This window comes from Triticum dicoccoides, chromosome 6B (genome assembly GCF_002162155.2).
Source record: "Triticum dicoccoides isolate Atlit2015 ecotype Zavitan chromosome 6B, WEW_v2.0, whole genome shotgun sequence".
NCBI lineage: Eukaryota > Viridiplantae > Streptophyta > Magnoliopsida > Poales > Poaceae > Triticum > Triticum dicoccoides.
The window spans coordinates 723,909,168-723,923,619 of record NC_041391.1 but is presented as its reverse complement, the minus strand read 5'-3'; the positions used below and the strand labels follow the sequence as shown (position 1 = coordinate 723,923,619).

At 43.8% G+C, this 14,452-nt stretch overlaps 1 protein-coding gene across 1 annotated transcript; it reads right to left on the bottom strand.

Moving 5' to 3' along the window:
- Positions 1–1,833: 1,833 nt before the first annotated feature.
- Positions 1,834–11,513, bottom strand: LOC119326447. The gene is made up of 7 exons (XM_037600091.1): positions 11,217–11,513; positions 10,354–10,713; positions 8,878–10,143; positions 8,726–8,791; positions 5,620–6,885; positions 5,448–5,516; positions 1,834–3,100 (listed from the first exon to the last, which is right to left on the bottom strand). Exons 1-7 carry the CDS (start codon positions 11,365–11,367, stop codon positions 1,911–1,913), a joined length of 4,368 nt encoding a protein of 1,455 aa, XP_037455988.1. The 5' UTR covers positions 11,368–11,513; the 3' UTR covers positions 1,834–1,910.
- Positions 11,514–14,452: the final 2,939 nt, after the last annotated feature.

Genomic DNA, 14,452 nt, shown 5'->3' with positions numbered 1-14,452 from the left:
GGATATAGGTCTATCTCGTGCAGAAATATGTAAGCGAGTTCCTCTAGAACCACCTTGGACCACCGATACAATAGTTAGATGAGATGCAAGTCAAGAATGATGAGATGCAAGTCAAGAATGATGAGATAGAAGGTCAAATAAAAAAATCAAGAAGTTTCGATATGCACTTTTATCTTGTGTTATGATTGGGCTCATTCTCCCAGCTTGATCCGTGACATCATTTCTTTTTTGGGAGTCATTGCACTGTTTATGTTCATATTTTAGGGAATTAACTAAAACGAGTAACCATTATTTGTTATTGTTTATCCTTCTACTATTATGTATCTAGATCAGTGATGTTGTTCTCCTAATTATTGTCTTCAACTACTTAACACAAAACAAAATAAACGTAAGTATAAATATAAGTATAAAAATAAAACATAAATATAAATATAACCTAACTACAAATAAGAATAATATAACTAAAATTTTAAAAATAACCAAATTAAAGTAATCATTAATATAAACAACATATAGGAAAATGGCGCCATGTCAACTGCGCAAGTCAAGGTGCGCCACGGGCCTTACAACTGGCTTGTTGTTCGACATCTATTTCCGACAGTTTTTCGTTCCTTCAGTGGTAACAAACCTCTTCTCTAATAGGACATGTTAGTTTGTTCTTTTGTTTCCGTTGCTTTTTTCCATTAATGTATTGTGTGTTTTTTGTTTTTTTGTTACACAGATTGTCCCCTGCAACATTACCGAAGACATTGTGATCTTCGAGGCTCCTGGGGGACCCTACACTCTGGATCTCAAGAAAGGACCAACAATGACCCAAATGGGAGGAGAAATATTGGATCGCTTCATCACCCACAATCGTTGCACTAGGGGTGAAATGATCAAATTCTCCTTAAGGGGACAAAAAAAATCCAGGGTTTCTGTCATTGTTGCCTACACTGATGATGATGATGAGGACACATTTGACGATGTCGTCTTTGCCCAAAGAGTGAGGCTCGACAAGGATGAGACCGACCACCTCTTCGACAGACTTCTGCCATGCGTGGAGTACGTCGGGGTACCATTTGTGACAGTCTGACAAGGACCAATATTTTCAGCCATCTCATGTTATGTAACTTAAAGTCGTTTGATGGTTAATGCTTAGTGTACAATCTGACTGCTATATATATGCAGAGTGTAGAATCCGATGATATGCTTTGTGTAGAATGTCATTGATATGCTTAGTGTATACATTTATTTAGTGTTGAACCTCATTGATATGCATAGTGTAGAATCAGATTGATGTGCAAATTGAAGGTGTGTATGCTATTTTGATAATCAGTTTTGCTAAGTCTCAGTCGACAGAGACTTTGTTATGTCTCAGTCGATACTATCTTCCTTTGATTTTGCATGGAGTTTCAGACAACGTTTATTGTGTTTGTATTAGGTCGATGTTGTTGGTGTTGTATTTCATAATACCAGACAACAATAAGTGTTTGTATTTGTATTAACTTATGTGTGGGCAACTAAAAGGATGTTACATTTACGTATAAATATGTGGGGTGTATATAAAACAAATGTGAAATATTCTAACTGCAAAATATTAGGAATGCTTTTAGAAACGGTTTGAGTATCAAAATCAGACCAATCACTTTCATAATTAGTCACAAAAAACTTTTTAAATAGTTTGAGAATTTTCAGGAATATTCAGTAACACTTAAAGACATAGTTTGAGAACTTCTAGAATATCTGCAAACACTTTCTGGATATGTACCTTGAACATGAACCATATCATGCAATATCACGAGTGTTGAGAAATGTCGCATGTCATGAATTGGGATTCTACTTTGCGAATAATTCATGAAATGTGTTTCATATAGATCGTGTCGCTTCTTGGCTGCATTAGGCCTTTCCATCAAGGTGCAACGGGTCATCTAGTTTAATGAAGGATCAACCACTATACTATCAAGGTAGATTTGCTGTAACACCCCTCTGTACCGGTCGATGTCGAGCGTGATGTTCTGGCCATTGAGGAAGAGCTCCCACGTCATGCCGTACCCCTGCCTGTTTATGGAGGCGACGTCGGTGAACACGGCATGGTCCCTCGGGTATTTGTACTTGAGCGTCGTCTCCTCGGGGGTCGTCTCGTACTGGACATACCGAAGCCCCATGTCAGCCGACGGTGCACCAAAGGCAGCATTGGACCCCCAACTCATGTCTCCCCACGGGACGACCTGCACCAATGTGGCGTTCCGCGGGAGGAACACCAGGTTGGTGAGCCCCGCGCCATGCACGCCCACCATCACGTCACATGAGTTCACGACCTCTGCGAACCGGGCCATGTCGCTCACGGCCTCTGGGGCCCCCAACACCACCTCAAAGCCAACTTGTGTGGCAGCTGCGACAGCCTCCGCCTCATTCGCGAACGCCCTCGAGTTGCGGCGCAGCACCATCAGGAGGCGAGGCCTGTCGCCGGAGGTCCGATTTACAGGGGTCGACCACTCACGCTTCAGCGAGTAGACCGACCGGAGAAAGTTTCGGAAGTCCGTCATCGTGTAGCCCTTGCGGGAGAGAGCAGGGATGATCCCCATCTCCTTATGGCCTTCGGTGCCGACGTGCACTGACGGGAAGCAACGCACCTTGTCGTCGGCGTCAAAGTCGATGACCGGGTACATGGAGAGCGCGGCGAGAATGCGTTGGAACTTGTCGACCCACTTGCGGTTGTAGTCAGTGATCACAAGCTGGACGCGGCCATCATACTCCCTCACGGTGTTGAAGAGAGGGATGATGCCGTCAGTCATCGCGTGGAAAAAGTTGTTGAGGTAGGCGCCGGTGGAGAAGACCACCGCAGGGACGTCGTGCGTCACCGTGCACCGTGGCGCATCCAGGCCGCTCCAGCGGATGGTGACCGCCTGTATAGTCTGCATAGTTCCTTCCTCCGACTTGCGTGGGTACGGTCGGATCTTTGCCGTCCCATTCTCTGGCCGGTAGCTGTCATCAGACGCTGAGACCACGTACACGGTGGCTGGTTTGCCGTGCATACGAACGTCGCCTTGCATGGCACAGATGTCCATTCGTTCACTGCTGAAGTCGCAAATTGACTTGCTTCTTGGTACTGCCACATCTGTATCATGCATAAAAGAGTTACTCCCTTTGTTCATAAATATAATATGTTTTGGATATTTTGATATGGAGTACTTACATAATGAAATTAGTCTTTACAAAAAAACTGATATGAGTGAACAAACAACTAAAATACGTCTATAAATCCGAATAAGCAAAAAATATAGAACATTTTATATTTGTGAATGGAGGAAGTATTAATTAGTATTTGTTAGAAACATCTCTTAGTTTTTTTGTTCACTCTTATGAAATTTTCAATTGCCGTTGGATTATTCCATCATGGGCAGCCCATTATTATATACTCTACTACTCATCAATTCGTTCACGGGTTCATACATGTATTCTGACAATTATATGGTTACTATTAGAGGTATACCGTTTTGGACGTGAATAGTAAAAACAATAAATATTTAGAGAATTTAAGAAGTACTTCTGTAATAAACATGTTCAGGTCCTATACATGTTTGAAACTTTTCATGAACAAAAGAAAGATGTTGTGATCTGGGTAAAACAAAAAAAAAGGTTCTAAACGAAGGCTACTTTTTAACTTGAAATATCTTCACCTACTTTACAACATATGTTTTTTCTTGGTAAAACTCACTACATTGATAAAAGAGACGTTCATGTCTGTTTCAAAAAAAGAAATGAATTTTCTTTGACCATATTTGCATCTTTCTTATTTACTGTTAGTCCGGGATCTCGTGGTGTGGCCTCCAAAAGAAATATCTGAATTATTATCATATTAATTTCATGTGGACACTCAATATACAGTGGATAAGTTCCGATCTTTATCTCTCTGAAGTTTTCGTATTAGGCATTGGGCCAAAAAAAATTGCAAGGTCATATTATTGTATCTATTTCCACACATTTTTTTTGTTTTATCTAATTAGTCATGTCACTTCATATATATCTTTCCATGCTAGTTCGTACTAGAGGCTATATCTAACGAAATATCATGTCACTATTTCCCATTTATTTGCAAAAATGTCTTTTTAAAGATTATGAGGCCCATATGATCTACAAATTGACCCGGCTGAGACATTACATACCTTCGCGGGTTCTATTAACCACACATATTTTTGGGACTATTAACCATGCAAGGAGCGTGTGCCATCGACATGTCCACATGTGAGCACCTTTTTCTTAGTTACTGTTTGGCTGATTTCTTTTAACAATATGTGTTCCAATTTATATGAAATCTAATGCCCGGACTAATGGAATCTATGGTTTATGGATGTGCTTGCACTTTGTTAGCAATTTTCAACTTAATATAATTTTGGATTTCGTGTTTATATATACTGATTCTTTAGACTAATTTGGAAAATATCTTAGAACAGTTTATATACATATTTGGAAAAGCTTACTACGTGTATATATCCGTGATTTATGATTAAGATTGATGCAGTACGCATGCATAGAAATGCATTTTGACTGGGTAGACTGGGTACATGGTGATTTTTCAAATAAAAAAAGTACCGATTAGTGCACGTAGCTAGATTACATACAACACACTTATGTACACATATCTCGATGAAAGAGAGGACGAAGGTAGAGATTCTGCTTGCATAGTACCCCTCCGTAAAAAAAATGAGCGTTTAGATCGCTACTTTAGTTATCTAAACGCTCTTATATTTATTTACAGAGGGAGTACATGCACTAATAAAAGAAAGATGCATTAGTCTATTATAGGATTCTACTTTGCGAGGTACATAAACATACATACGGACAACCGAAGGGCTAATCGGCTACAAACTCGCAGCGTGCAAGCGAATGGTTGAATATGTTAATAGAAAATGTGAAGGCATGGAGATCCAGGACTGCCAGAACATAGAACCGCGCACAAATATACTCTATCTCACATCTAGTCTTAGTCCTCGAATTCAATTCGTTTGTTATTTATCACATGTTTTCTAGGATTAACATGGTGGCTCGAAAGATGCCTCTAATTAGTAGGAGTGATTACTATAATATGTTGGTACTGCACAACTAACGCAAAGTCTATCAGTATTAAGTTTGTTTTCTAGTAGTACCAAATTCTACTATGTTTTCTCGCGCCACAACCAAATTATGAATGCAAATACGCAGTGCTTGGATATGCAGTAGTCCCTCCATCACGGTTTAGAAGGCACACTTGAAAATTCTCTGGGACCTAGGTGGTTATCTATTGGCTATGAGATGGGCTAAAAAATAGCATTCACACTACGCATGCATATAGGAATAGTACATCAGAGTACTACTTAGCTACTAGAAATAAATGCAATGCGCCCTAAACCTTGTCTATTGTGAAAACGCACGCAAATTTAATTCTGCCTTCTAAACTGTGACGGAGGGAGTACTTGGTATCGTACCTGATTTTATCAAAGAAGCATCTACTACTCCTGCATTCATGGCTTGCAGCCCCTTCTCGTTTTGGAGATCTGCAACAGATTACAATATACATATTCAATTGAGTAGCCAGACTTGAGTTTCGAACAAGCAAACTGAACCTCCGTGCTCTGCAGAGGACAAGCAATTAATTACCTCTGTTCTGATCGAGGACGTCCCCGGGTGTCTCGCCGCTTGATGCCGGAGAAGGTGGTGCTTCGACGACCGGGTCAGAATTAAACGAAGGATCGACCATTATACTATCAAGGTAGATTTTCTGCAACACCCCTCTGTAGCGGTCGATGTCGAGGGTGATGTTCTGGCCGTTGAGGAAGAGCTCCCACGTCATACCGTACCCCTGCCTATTTATGGAGGCGACGTCGGTGAAGACGGCATGGTCCCTCGGGTATTTGTACTTGAGCGTCGTCTCCTCGGGGGTCGTCTCGTACTGGACGTACCGGAGCCCCATGTCAGCCGACGGTGCACCAAATGCAGCATTGGACCCCCAGCTCATGTCGCCCCACGGGACGACCTGCACCAATGTGGCGTTGCGTGGGAGGAACAATAGGTTGGTGAGCCCCGCGCCATGCACGCCCACCATCACGTCGCACGAGTTCACGACCTCTGCGAACCGGGCCATGTCGCTCACGACCTGTGGCTCCGCTGACACCACCTCGAAGCCGACCTCTGTGGCTGTTGTGACGGCCTCCGCCTCATTCACGAACGCCCTCGAGTTGCGGCGCAGAATCATGAGGAGGCGAGGCCTGTCGCCGGAGGTCCGGTTTACGGGGGTCGACCACTCACGCTTCAGCGAGTAGATCGACCGGAGAAAGTTCCGGAAGTCCGTCATTGTGTAGCCCTTGCGGGAGAGAGCAGGGATGATGCCCATCTCCTTATGGCCTTCGGTGCCGACGTGCACCGACGGGAAGCAACGCACCTTGTCGTCGGCGTCAAAGTCGATGACCGGGTATATGGAGAGCGCGGCGAGAATGCGTTGGAACTTGTCGACCCACTTGCGGTTGTAGTCAGTGATCACAAGCTGGACGCGGCCATCATACTCCCTCACGGTGTTGAAGAGAGGGATGATGCCGTCGGTCATCGCATGGAAAAAGTTGTTCAGGTAGGCGCCGGTGGAGAAGACCACCGCGGGGACGTCGTGCGTCACTGTGCAACGTGGCGCATCGAGCCCGCTCCAGCGGATGGTCACCTCCCGAATAGCGTGCATTGTTCCTTCCTCCGACTTGCGCGGATACGGGCGGATCTTGACTGTCCCGTTCTCTGGCCGGTAGCTGTCGTCAGACGCTGAGACCACGTACACGCTGGCGGATTTGCCGTGCATACGGACGTCGCCTTGCATGGCACATATGTCCATGCGTTCACTGCTGAAGTCACAGATTGACTTGCTTCTTGGTGCTGCCACATCTGTATCATGCACAAAAGAGTTACTCTCTCTGTTCACAAATATGAGATGTTTTGAACTACTTACGGACTGAAATGAGTGAAGAGAAATTAAAATGCGTCTATATACATCCGAATCAGGAAAAAAAAGTACTCCCTCGGTGACAGTTTACAAGGCGTCTAGCCCAGATCGCTAGAACCAAGGTATGCAGCGATTGGCTCCATTTCCTCCATGCGTTCGACTGGAAAAAACAGCCTAGTTAATTGTATGCGCCTAATTAGCTGGGAAGTTAACGCTTTAGGCTAGTCATAGTGGGAGTAACTTAGGTAGTAACATAACACATTCCAACATAAATTTGCTTATGTGGCATTGAGTTAATGAGGGGAGAGATGTTTGTGCTAATATAATATATTACTGTAACATAACACACCCCGAGGAAGAATGAGTGTATGTCTCAATTAATGAAGGTTTGTATGTTACCATTCATAAGTTACTATCCATTATAAAGGTAGTAACATAATACGCATGTTACTAGTTTAAGTTACTCCTCACTATGACCAGTCTTACTAAATCCGACCTCCAATAAACGAGCAGCCTCCTGGCATGCATTGGTGGAGATCAATTCCACTCCACGTTCACACCCCGGGCTTCCACACCACGTTCACACCATGCATGCAACTACTAGTACTAGTACTACTAATTACTCATGCGTGGTGTACTACTAGGCAGTAAATGAAATGCGCTTTAATCCTTCTCAATTCTGGAAATGCATGAAATCTAAAAGGTACCTTCTAAACTGTGATGGAGGGAGTATAACATATTATATTTGAGAGCATAGGGACTAGGGAGTATTAACTAGTACTAATTAAAAACATTTCGTAGGTTTTCTTTTGTCACTCTTAGGAATTTTCCAATTGTCGTTGGATTATCCCATCATGGGCAGCACTTTATTATATATACTCTACTAGTCATCAATTCATGCACGGGTTCGTACATGTATTCTGACAATTTTTATATGGTTACTATTTAGGCTGGTCATAGTGGGAGTAACATAGGTAGTAACATACATGCCACATAAGCAAAGAAGATGATGTGTCAAGTAATTAATGCGGAGAGAGGCAAATAGAGTAACATAATATGTTACCATCACATAGCACTTTTCAATGTAAAATGAGTCTACAAAGCAATAATGAAGATCTATATGTTATCACACTTATGTTACTACCCACTATGAAGTTAGTAACATAGACTAGTAACATGTGCATGTTACTACTCTAAGTTACTTCCCACTATGACTAGCCTTAGAGGCATTGTTTTGGAGGTGAATAGTAAAAACATTTAATATTGTTTATAGTTAGTCCGGGATCTTGTGGTGTGGCCTCTGAAAGAAATATCTGACTTATTATCATAGTAATTTCATATGGACACTCAATATACAGTGAATAAGTCCATATATTTATCTCTCTGAAGTTTTAGTATTGCACATTGGGCCAAACAAAATTGCATGGTCATATTATTGTCTCTATTTCCGCACATTTTTTTCTTTTATCTATTTAGCGAATCTTTGTATATCTCAATAGAAAATGTCACCCGCAAAAAAGATCTTACTAGAAAATGTAAAGACGTAGAGATCCAAGACTGGCAGAACTTACAACCATGTGCAAATATAGTACTCTATCTCACATCTAATCGTAGTCTATTGAATTCAAATGGTTTGGTTATTTATGGCATGTTTTCTTGGATTAATTAACACAGTGGCTCCAAAGATGCCTCTAATTGGTACTAACTAGCAGTAATTTCTATAATATGTTGGTACTGTACAACCCAGTGCTTGGATATACAGGATACATACTTGATATGTACCTGATTTTATCAAAGAAGCATCTACTCCCGCGTTCATGGCCAGCAACCCCTTTTCGTTTTGGAGATCTGCAACAGATTACAATATATTTAATTTGGCCAGACTTGACTTTTGAACAAGCTCGGTGCTCTGCAGACAACAAGCAATTAATTACCTCTGTTCCGATCGAGGACGTCCCCGGGTGTCTCGCCGCTTGATGCCGGAGAAGGTGGTGCTTCGACGACCGGATCAGAATTAAATGAAGGATCAACCATTATACTATCATGGAAGATTTTCTGTAGCACCCCTCTGTAGCGGTCGATGTCGAGGGTGATGTTCTGGCCGTTGAGGAAGAGCTCCCACGTCATGCCGTACCCCTGCCTGTTTATGGAGGCAACGTCGGTGAAGACGGCATGGTCCCTCGGGTATTTGTACTTGAGCGTCGTCTCCTCGGGGGTCGTCTCGTACTGGACGTACCGGAGCCCCATGTCAGCTGACGGTGCACCAAAGGCAGCATTGGACCCCCAGCTCATGTCGCCCCACGGGACGACCTGCACCAATGTGGCGTTGCGTGGGAGGAACAACAGGTTGGTGAGCCCCGCGCCATGCACGCCCACCATCACATCGCACGAGTTCACGACCTCTGCGAACCGGGCCATGTCGCTCACGATCTGCGGCTCCGCCGACACCACCTCGAAGCCGACCTCTGTGGCAGCTGCGACGGCCTCCGCCTCATTTGCGAACGCCCTCGAGTTGCGGCGCAGAATCATGAGGAGGCGAGGCCTGTCGCCGGAGGTCCGGTTTACGGGAGTCGACCACTCACGTTTCAGCGAGTAGACCGACCGGAGGAAGTTCCGGAAGTCCGTCATTGTGTAGCCCTTGCGGGAGAGAGCAGGAATGATCCCCATCTCCTTATGGCCTTCGGTGCCGACGTGCACCGACGGGAAGCAACGCACCTTGTCGTCGGCGTCGAAGTTGATGACCGGGTACTTGGAGAGCACGGCGAGGATGCGTTGGAACTTGTCAACCCACTTGCCGTTGTAGTCGGTGACCACAAGCTGGACGCGGCCATCGTATTCCCTCACGGTGTTGAAGAGAGGGATGATGCCGTCGGTCATAGCGTGGAAAAAGTTGTTGAGGTAGGCGCCGGTGGAGAAGAGCACCGCGGGGACGTCGTGCGTCACCGTGCACCGTGGCGCATCCAGCCCGCTCCAGCGGATGGTCACCTCCCGGATAGTCTGCATCGTTCCTTCCTCCGACTTGCGCGGGTATGGGCGGATCTTCACCGTACCATTCTCTGGCCGGTAGCTGTCGTCGGATGCTGAGACCACGTACACGGTGGCGGATTTGCCGTGCATACGGACGTCGCCTTGCATGGCACAGATGTCCATTCGTTCACTGCTGAAGTCACAGATTGACTTGCTTCTTGGTGCTGCCACATCTGTATCCGTGAGATGCACAAAAGAGTTATTAATTGGTAGAAAGAAACTTCTATTTAGTTTTGCTCTTGTCACTCTTGCAGAGATCTCAATTGCCGTTGGATTATTCCATTGGTACTACTGTACAGCTAACACAATGCCTGTTAGCATTACTTTGTTTAGGCAGACTTATAATAACGGTTCTGCTCTGTGGAGAAAAGGTAACTGATTACCTCGTCGACGGGCGACGTCGCCTTGACTTTTGTTTGCACTGATGGTGTCGCCGGGCGTCTCGTCGCGTGATGCGGCGGAAGGTGGTGCATCGACGGCCACGCCGGGTGTCTGGTCGCTTGTTGTGGGAGAAGGTGGTGCGCCGACGGCTTTGCCGGGGGTTTCATGGCGTGATGCGGTGGAAGGTAGTGTATCGACGGCCATGCTGGGTGTCTGCTCGCTTGATGCGGGAGAAGGTGGTGCACCGACAGCTTTGCCGGGCATTTCATGGCGTGATGCGGCGGAAGGTGGTGTATCGACGGCCACGCCGGGTGTCTGCTCGCTTGATGCGGGAGAAGGTGGTGGTGAATGGGCGACCAAATCTGAATTCAATGCGCCAAATTGATGAACCAATTAGAAAACAATCAAGCTCATGGGCAGTATACATAACGTGCTGTAACAGATATGTTAAATCGTTGTTACTACCTCCGTGCCCCTCGTATTAGTATTTAGAGTCATATTTCGTCCATGATTTTAACTAATAAAAGTAAAATTTAAACATAGTAAAAATAATATTAGCGGAAACTATTTTCAAATACGATTCTAACGATGTAAATTTTGACGACATGCAGTAACATTTTTTAGTTAAATCTATGGTTAAAATTTAGCATAAAATATGAACGAGATCAATAAACCACTAGGGAGGTAGTACACGTCAACTCATACTATGGGTCAAGAGTTTGAGTAATGAGTCTTTGGGACGATGAATCGAAGATGAGCGCGCGCACATATAGATCAGATGAACACTCGAAATCTAGACTTGTTGCTTCTAATGTAATCAAGGGGACTTGCAAAGAGTTGTTGCTGGTAAATCGAGGGGACTTACAAAGAGTTGTTGCTTGAAGAGGAAGCTGCGGCATGTGATCGGAGTTGAGCACGACGAAGACGAGGAGAGGAAGCAGAAGCCAGACGAGAGCCCTTGCTGCGGCCTTGCCCGCAAGCTTCTTACCCTTGTCGTTCCTCCTGCCCTTTTTCATCTTGTCCCTACTGGCTTGTTCACTTAGCTTGAGTGAACAATGGAGGACACTGACCCTCACAGACTTGGGAGCTGCTCCTACTAGCTAGTATATGCATGTGTGCATGAGATTTAATGGAAGTGGAGGTCAGACCTCAAGACTCAGTATTCTGCAAATCTGTGAGTACTACAAGTGAAGCGTGATGCGATCTCCTTCTTGAACGCGATTCTCATATTACTCGAGACTGGGTCTTAAGTCTTAGGGTTGACCTCAACCTCGAGTGTCATGTCATAATGGCACCACTGCGCTAATCGAGCATACTCCTACTGCCACTAGCATATGTGTCTAGTACTATACGCTACTCCTATACTCTCTCTCTCTCTCTCCGTCCATTTGTACAGTGTCTGTACTCTAGCTAGAGTGGGTCTTAAGTCTTTGAGTTGACCTCGACCTCAGAGTGTCATGTCATAATGGCACCACTGCGCTAATCCAGCATACTCGCATGAGCATATACTCCCTCCGTTTCAAAATAGATGACTCAACTTTTACTAATTTTGTACTAAAGTTAGTACAGAGTTGAGTCATCTATTTTGAAACGGAGTGAGTATTGAACAAGTCGTAAACTCTTAGTCATTTCCGCAAGGAGAGGTCAGGAACGTGGAATCTTTCCTATATTGCCCTTGGAAATCGGATCCCCCGTTACACATTAATCTCTCATGTCTTTGGCTGCTTCCGTGCTTGCCAGACTACCTCCGTATGTGTATATCAGTCCTCATTGTCTTTGATCACATATTTGATTAGCAAAATGTTAATGTATGTCAGCATAATTTATGTTGTTGGATTCGTACTTGAATGTAGTTTTCAACAATATTGTTTTTGTTAAATATAGGTTATATCTTATTAGTTAAAATCATGGTCAAAATATGACCGAAATTACAAAAGGAATGGATTAGTTGTAATAATCTACTACTCCCTCCGTCCGGAAATACTCGTCATCAAAATGAATAAAAGGGGATGTATGTAGATGTATTTTAGTTCTAGATATATCAATTTTTTTCCATTTTGATTACAAGTATTTTGGGACGGAGGAAGTACTCCCTCCGTCCGGAAATGCTTGTCGGAGAAATGCATAAAAATGAATGTATCTAGAACTAAAATACATCTACATATATCCATTCCTCCAACGAGTATTTTCGGACGGAGGAAGTACTACTTAAGTATTAGTTTTAGTGTGAACCACAATAAAAGATTGGGAAGTTTGAAGTTGAGTGCGCATTGTCTCGGGATAGACGCATTGAGCCTGTTGCATGTCAGATGATTGTCAGGCCATATGTGGTTAAACTTTCTTCCGGGCATTAATGATATGCATGCCATATGCTAATGTAGGTCAGACTGTATGAGACTAGCCACAGTGCAGTGCATAGTAACATATACTAGTAACATACACATAGGACAAAGATTTAGAGCTCTCGGATGCTCCGCACCCCTATATGTACAATACTAGGAAAAAAAATACCGAGAAATTTGAAAAAAAATCTGGGATTTTGGAATATCAAACGTGGGTTACCAATGTACTCCCGTATGAGGTTTGGTGAAAAAGTACCAGGAAACGTATTCGCGGCAAAAAAGACAAAAATTTCCTATGTATAGCAAAACACCGTTTGTGTAAAATTTTTTCGGGCAGTAATTCCTTCGCCACGGATGCGTTTTTGGGTATTTTTTCACGAAATTTCGCACGGAAGTAGATTGGGGACCAGGTTTGACATCCCGAAAATTTAGATTTTTTTGATTTTCTGGGAATTTTTTACGAATATTTTTCGTATAGGGGTGTGGAGCACCCGAGAGCTCCTGTGTATTTTCCCATACACATATCCCTAGACTATGTTACTACCTTCATAGTGGATAGTAACATAAATGTGATAACATGCAAAGCTTCATTTATGAGGTTATAGACTCATATTGCATTGGGACATATGATGTTACAGTAACTAGCTAAGTTACTGTAACTATCTCTCTCCTCATTAACTCATTGCCACATAAGCAAATGTGCTGAGTTGGACTCGATGTTACTGCTGAAGTTATTCCCACTATGGCTAGTTGTGCATGTGACCTTGTGAAGCAGAAAAGACAAAGAAAAAGTAGTATCTCCTTTCTCATACCCAGCCCATCGGATTTGTCAACCAAAATATTTTCAATAGAAGAAAAGACATACATGACCTGGCATATATACCACTATTAGAGAAAACAAAACCAGCGTGACGTCCAGCAGATACAAACGCCCCCTTCCACACGCACTTTGAACTATGGGCATGAGTCGTTGCAACACCACACTATTGTATAGTTGAACCGACAACATGAACCGTTGCAATGCCGCTCCCTGACTCCAGATCATGACAAAATGATGGTTAATCTCCCTGACTCCAGAGCACGACAAAATGATGGTAAAATACGCAAAATCATATTACCAGGAGAGGACTTACTACAATGTTATACTCCCTCCGTCCGAAAATACTTGTCATAAAAATGGACAAAAAGGGATGTATTTAGAACTAAAATACATCTAGATACATCCCCTTTTATTCATTTTGATGACAAATATTTCCGGACGGAGGGAGTACTTGACCATCAAAAACTATGAACCACACATAGCTTAATATAATTATAATAAACGTGAACAGTTTTTCTTTACTTCATCAATCTTTTAATTTACATGGCTTCTTAGCTTCTCCCACTCAAGTGACTTGTATACACCTTACATGATTAATAGATTGCATCTCCCTCCCTCTTCCCAATAGATTAGCTATCTCTTGATTTCCTTCCTCCTCAGTTCAACTTTTACATGTAACAAGAACTTCGAGGCAAACACTGGTGGAAAAAGGGCCTTTGGTCGCGGTTCGCAACTGCCATTAGTCGCGGTTGCGCAACCGCGACAGACCGTGCGCGACTAAAGGCCCCCCCCTTTAGTCGCGGTTGCTTAAGAACCGCGACTAAAGGCCCGTCCACGTGGGCGCCAGGTGGCCGTCGGGGCGGAGGACCTTTAGTCGCGGTTCTTCTGGCCAACCGCGACTAAAGGCCGCCGCAGGTTTAGGGTTTTAGCCCCCCCCCC

What these genes read in the sequence shown, in the direction of transcription:
- LOC119326447 (XM_037600091.1), bottom strand. Translation starts at nt 11,367, where the DNA reads ATGAAAAAGGGCAGGAGGAACGACAAGGGTAAGAAGCTTGCGGGCAAG. An exon ending in TGCTTCTTTGATAAAATCAG is followed by an intron (nt 6,886 to 8,725) that starts GTACATATCAAG and finishes TGCATGATACAG; the next exon opens with ATGTGGCAGCACCAAGAAGC. An exon ending in TGCTTCTTTGATAAAATCAG is followed by an intron (nt 3,101 to 5,447) that starts GTACGATACCAA and finishes TGCATGATACAG; the next exon opens with ATGTGGCAGTACCAAGAAGC.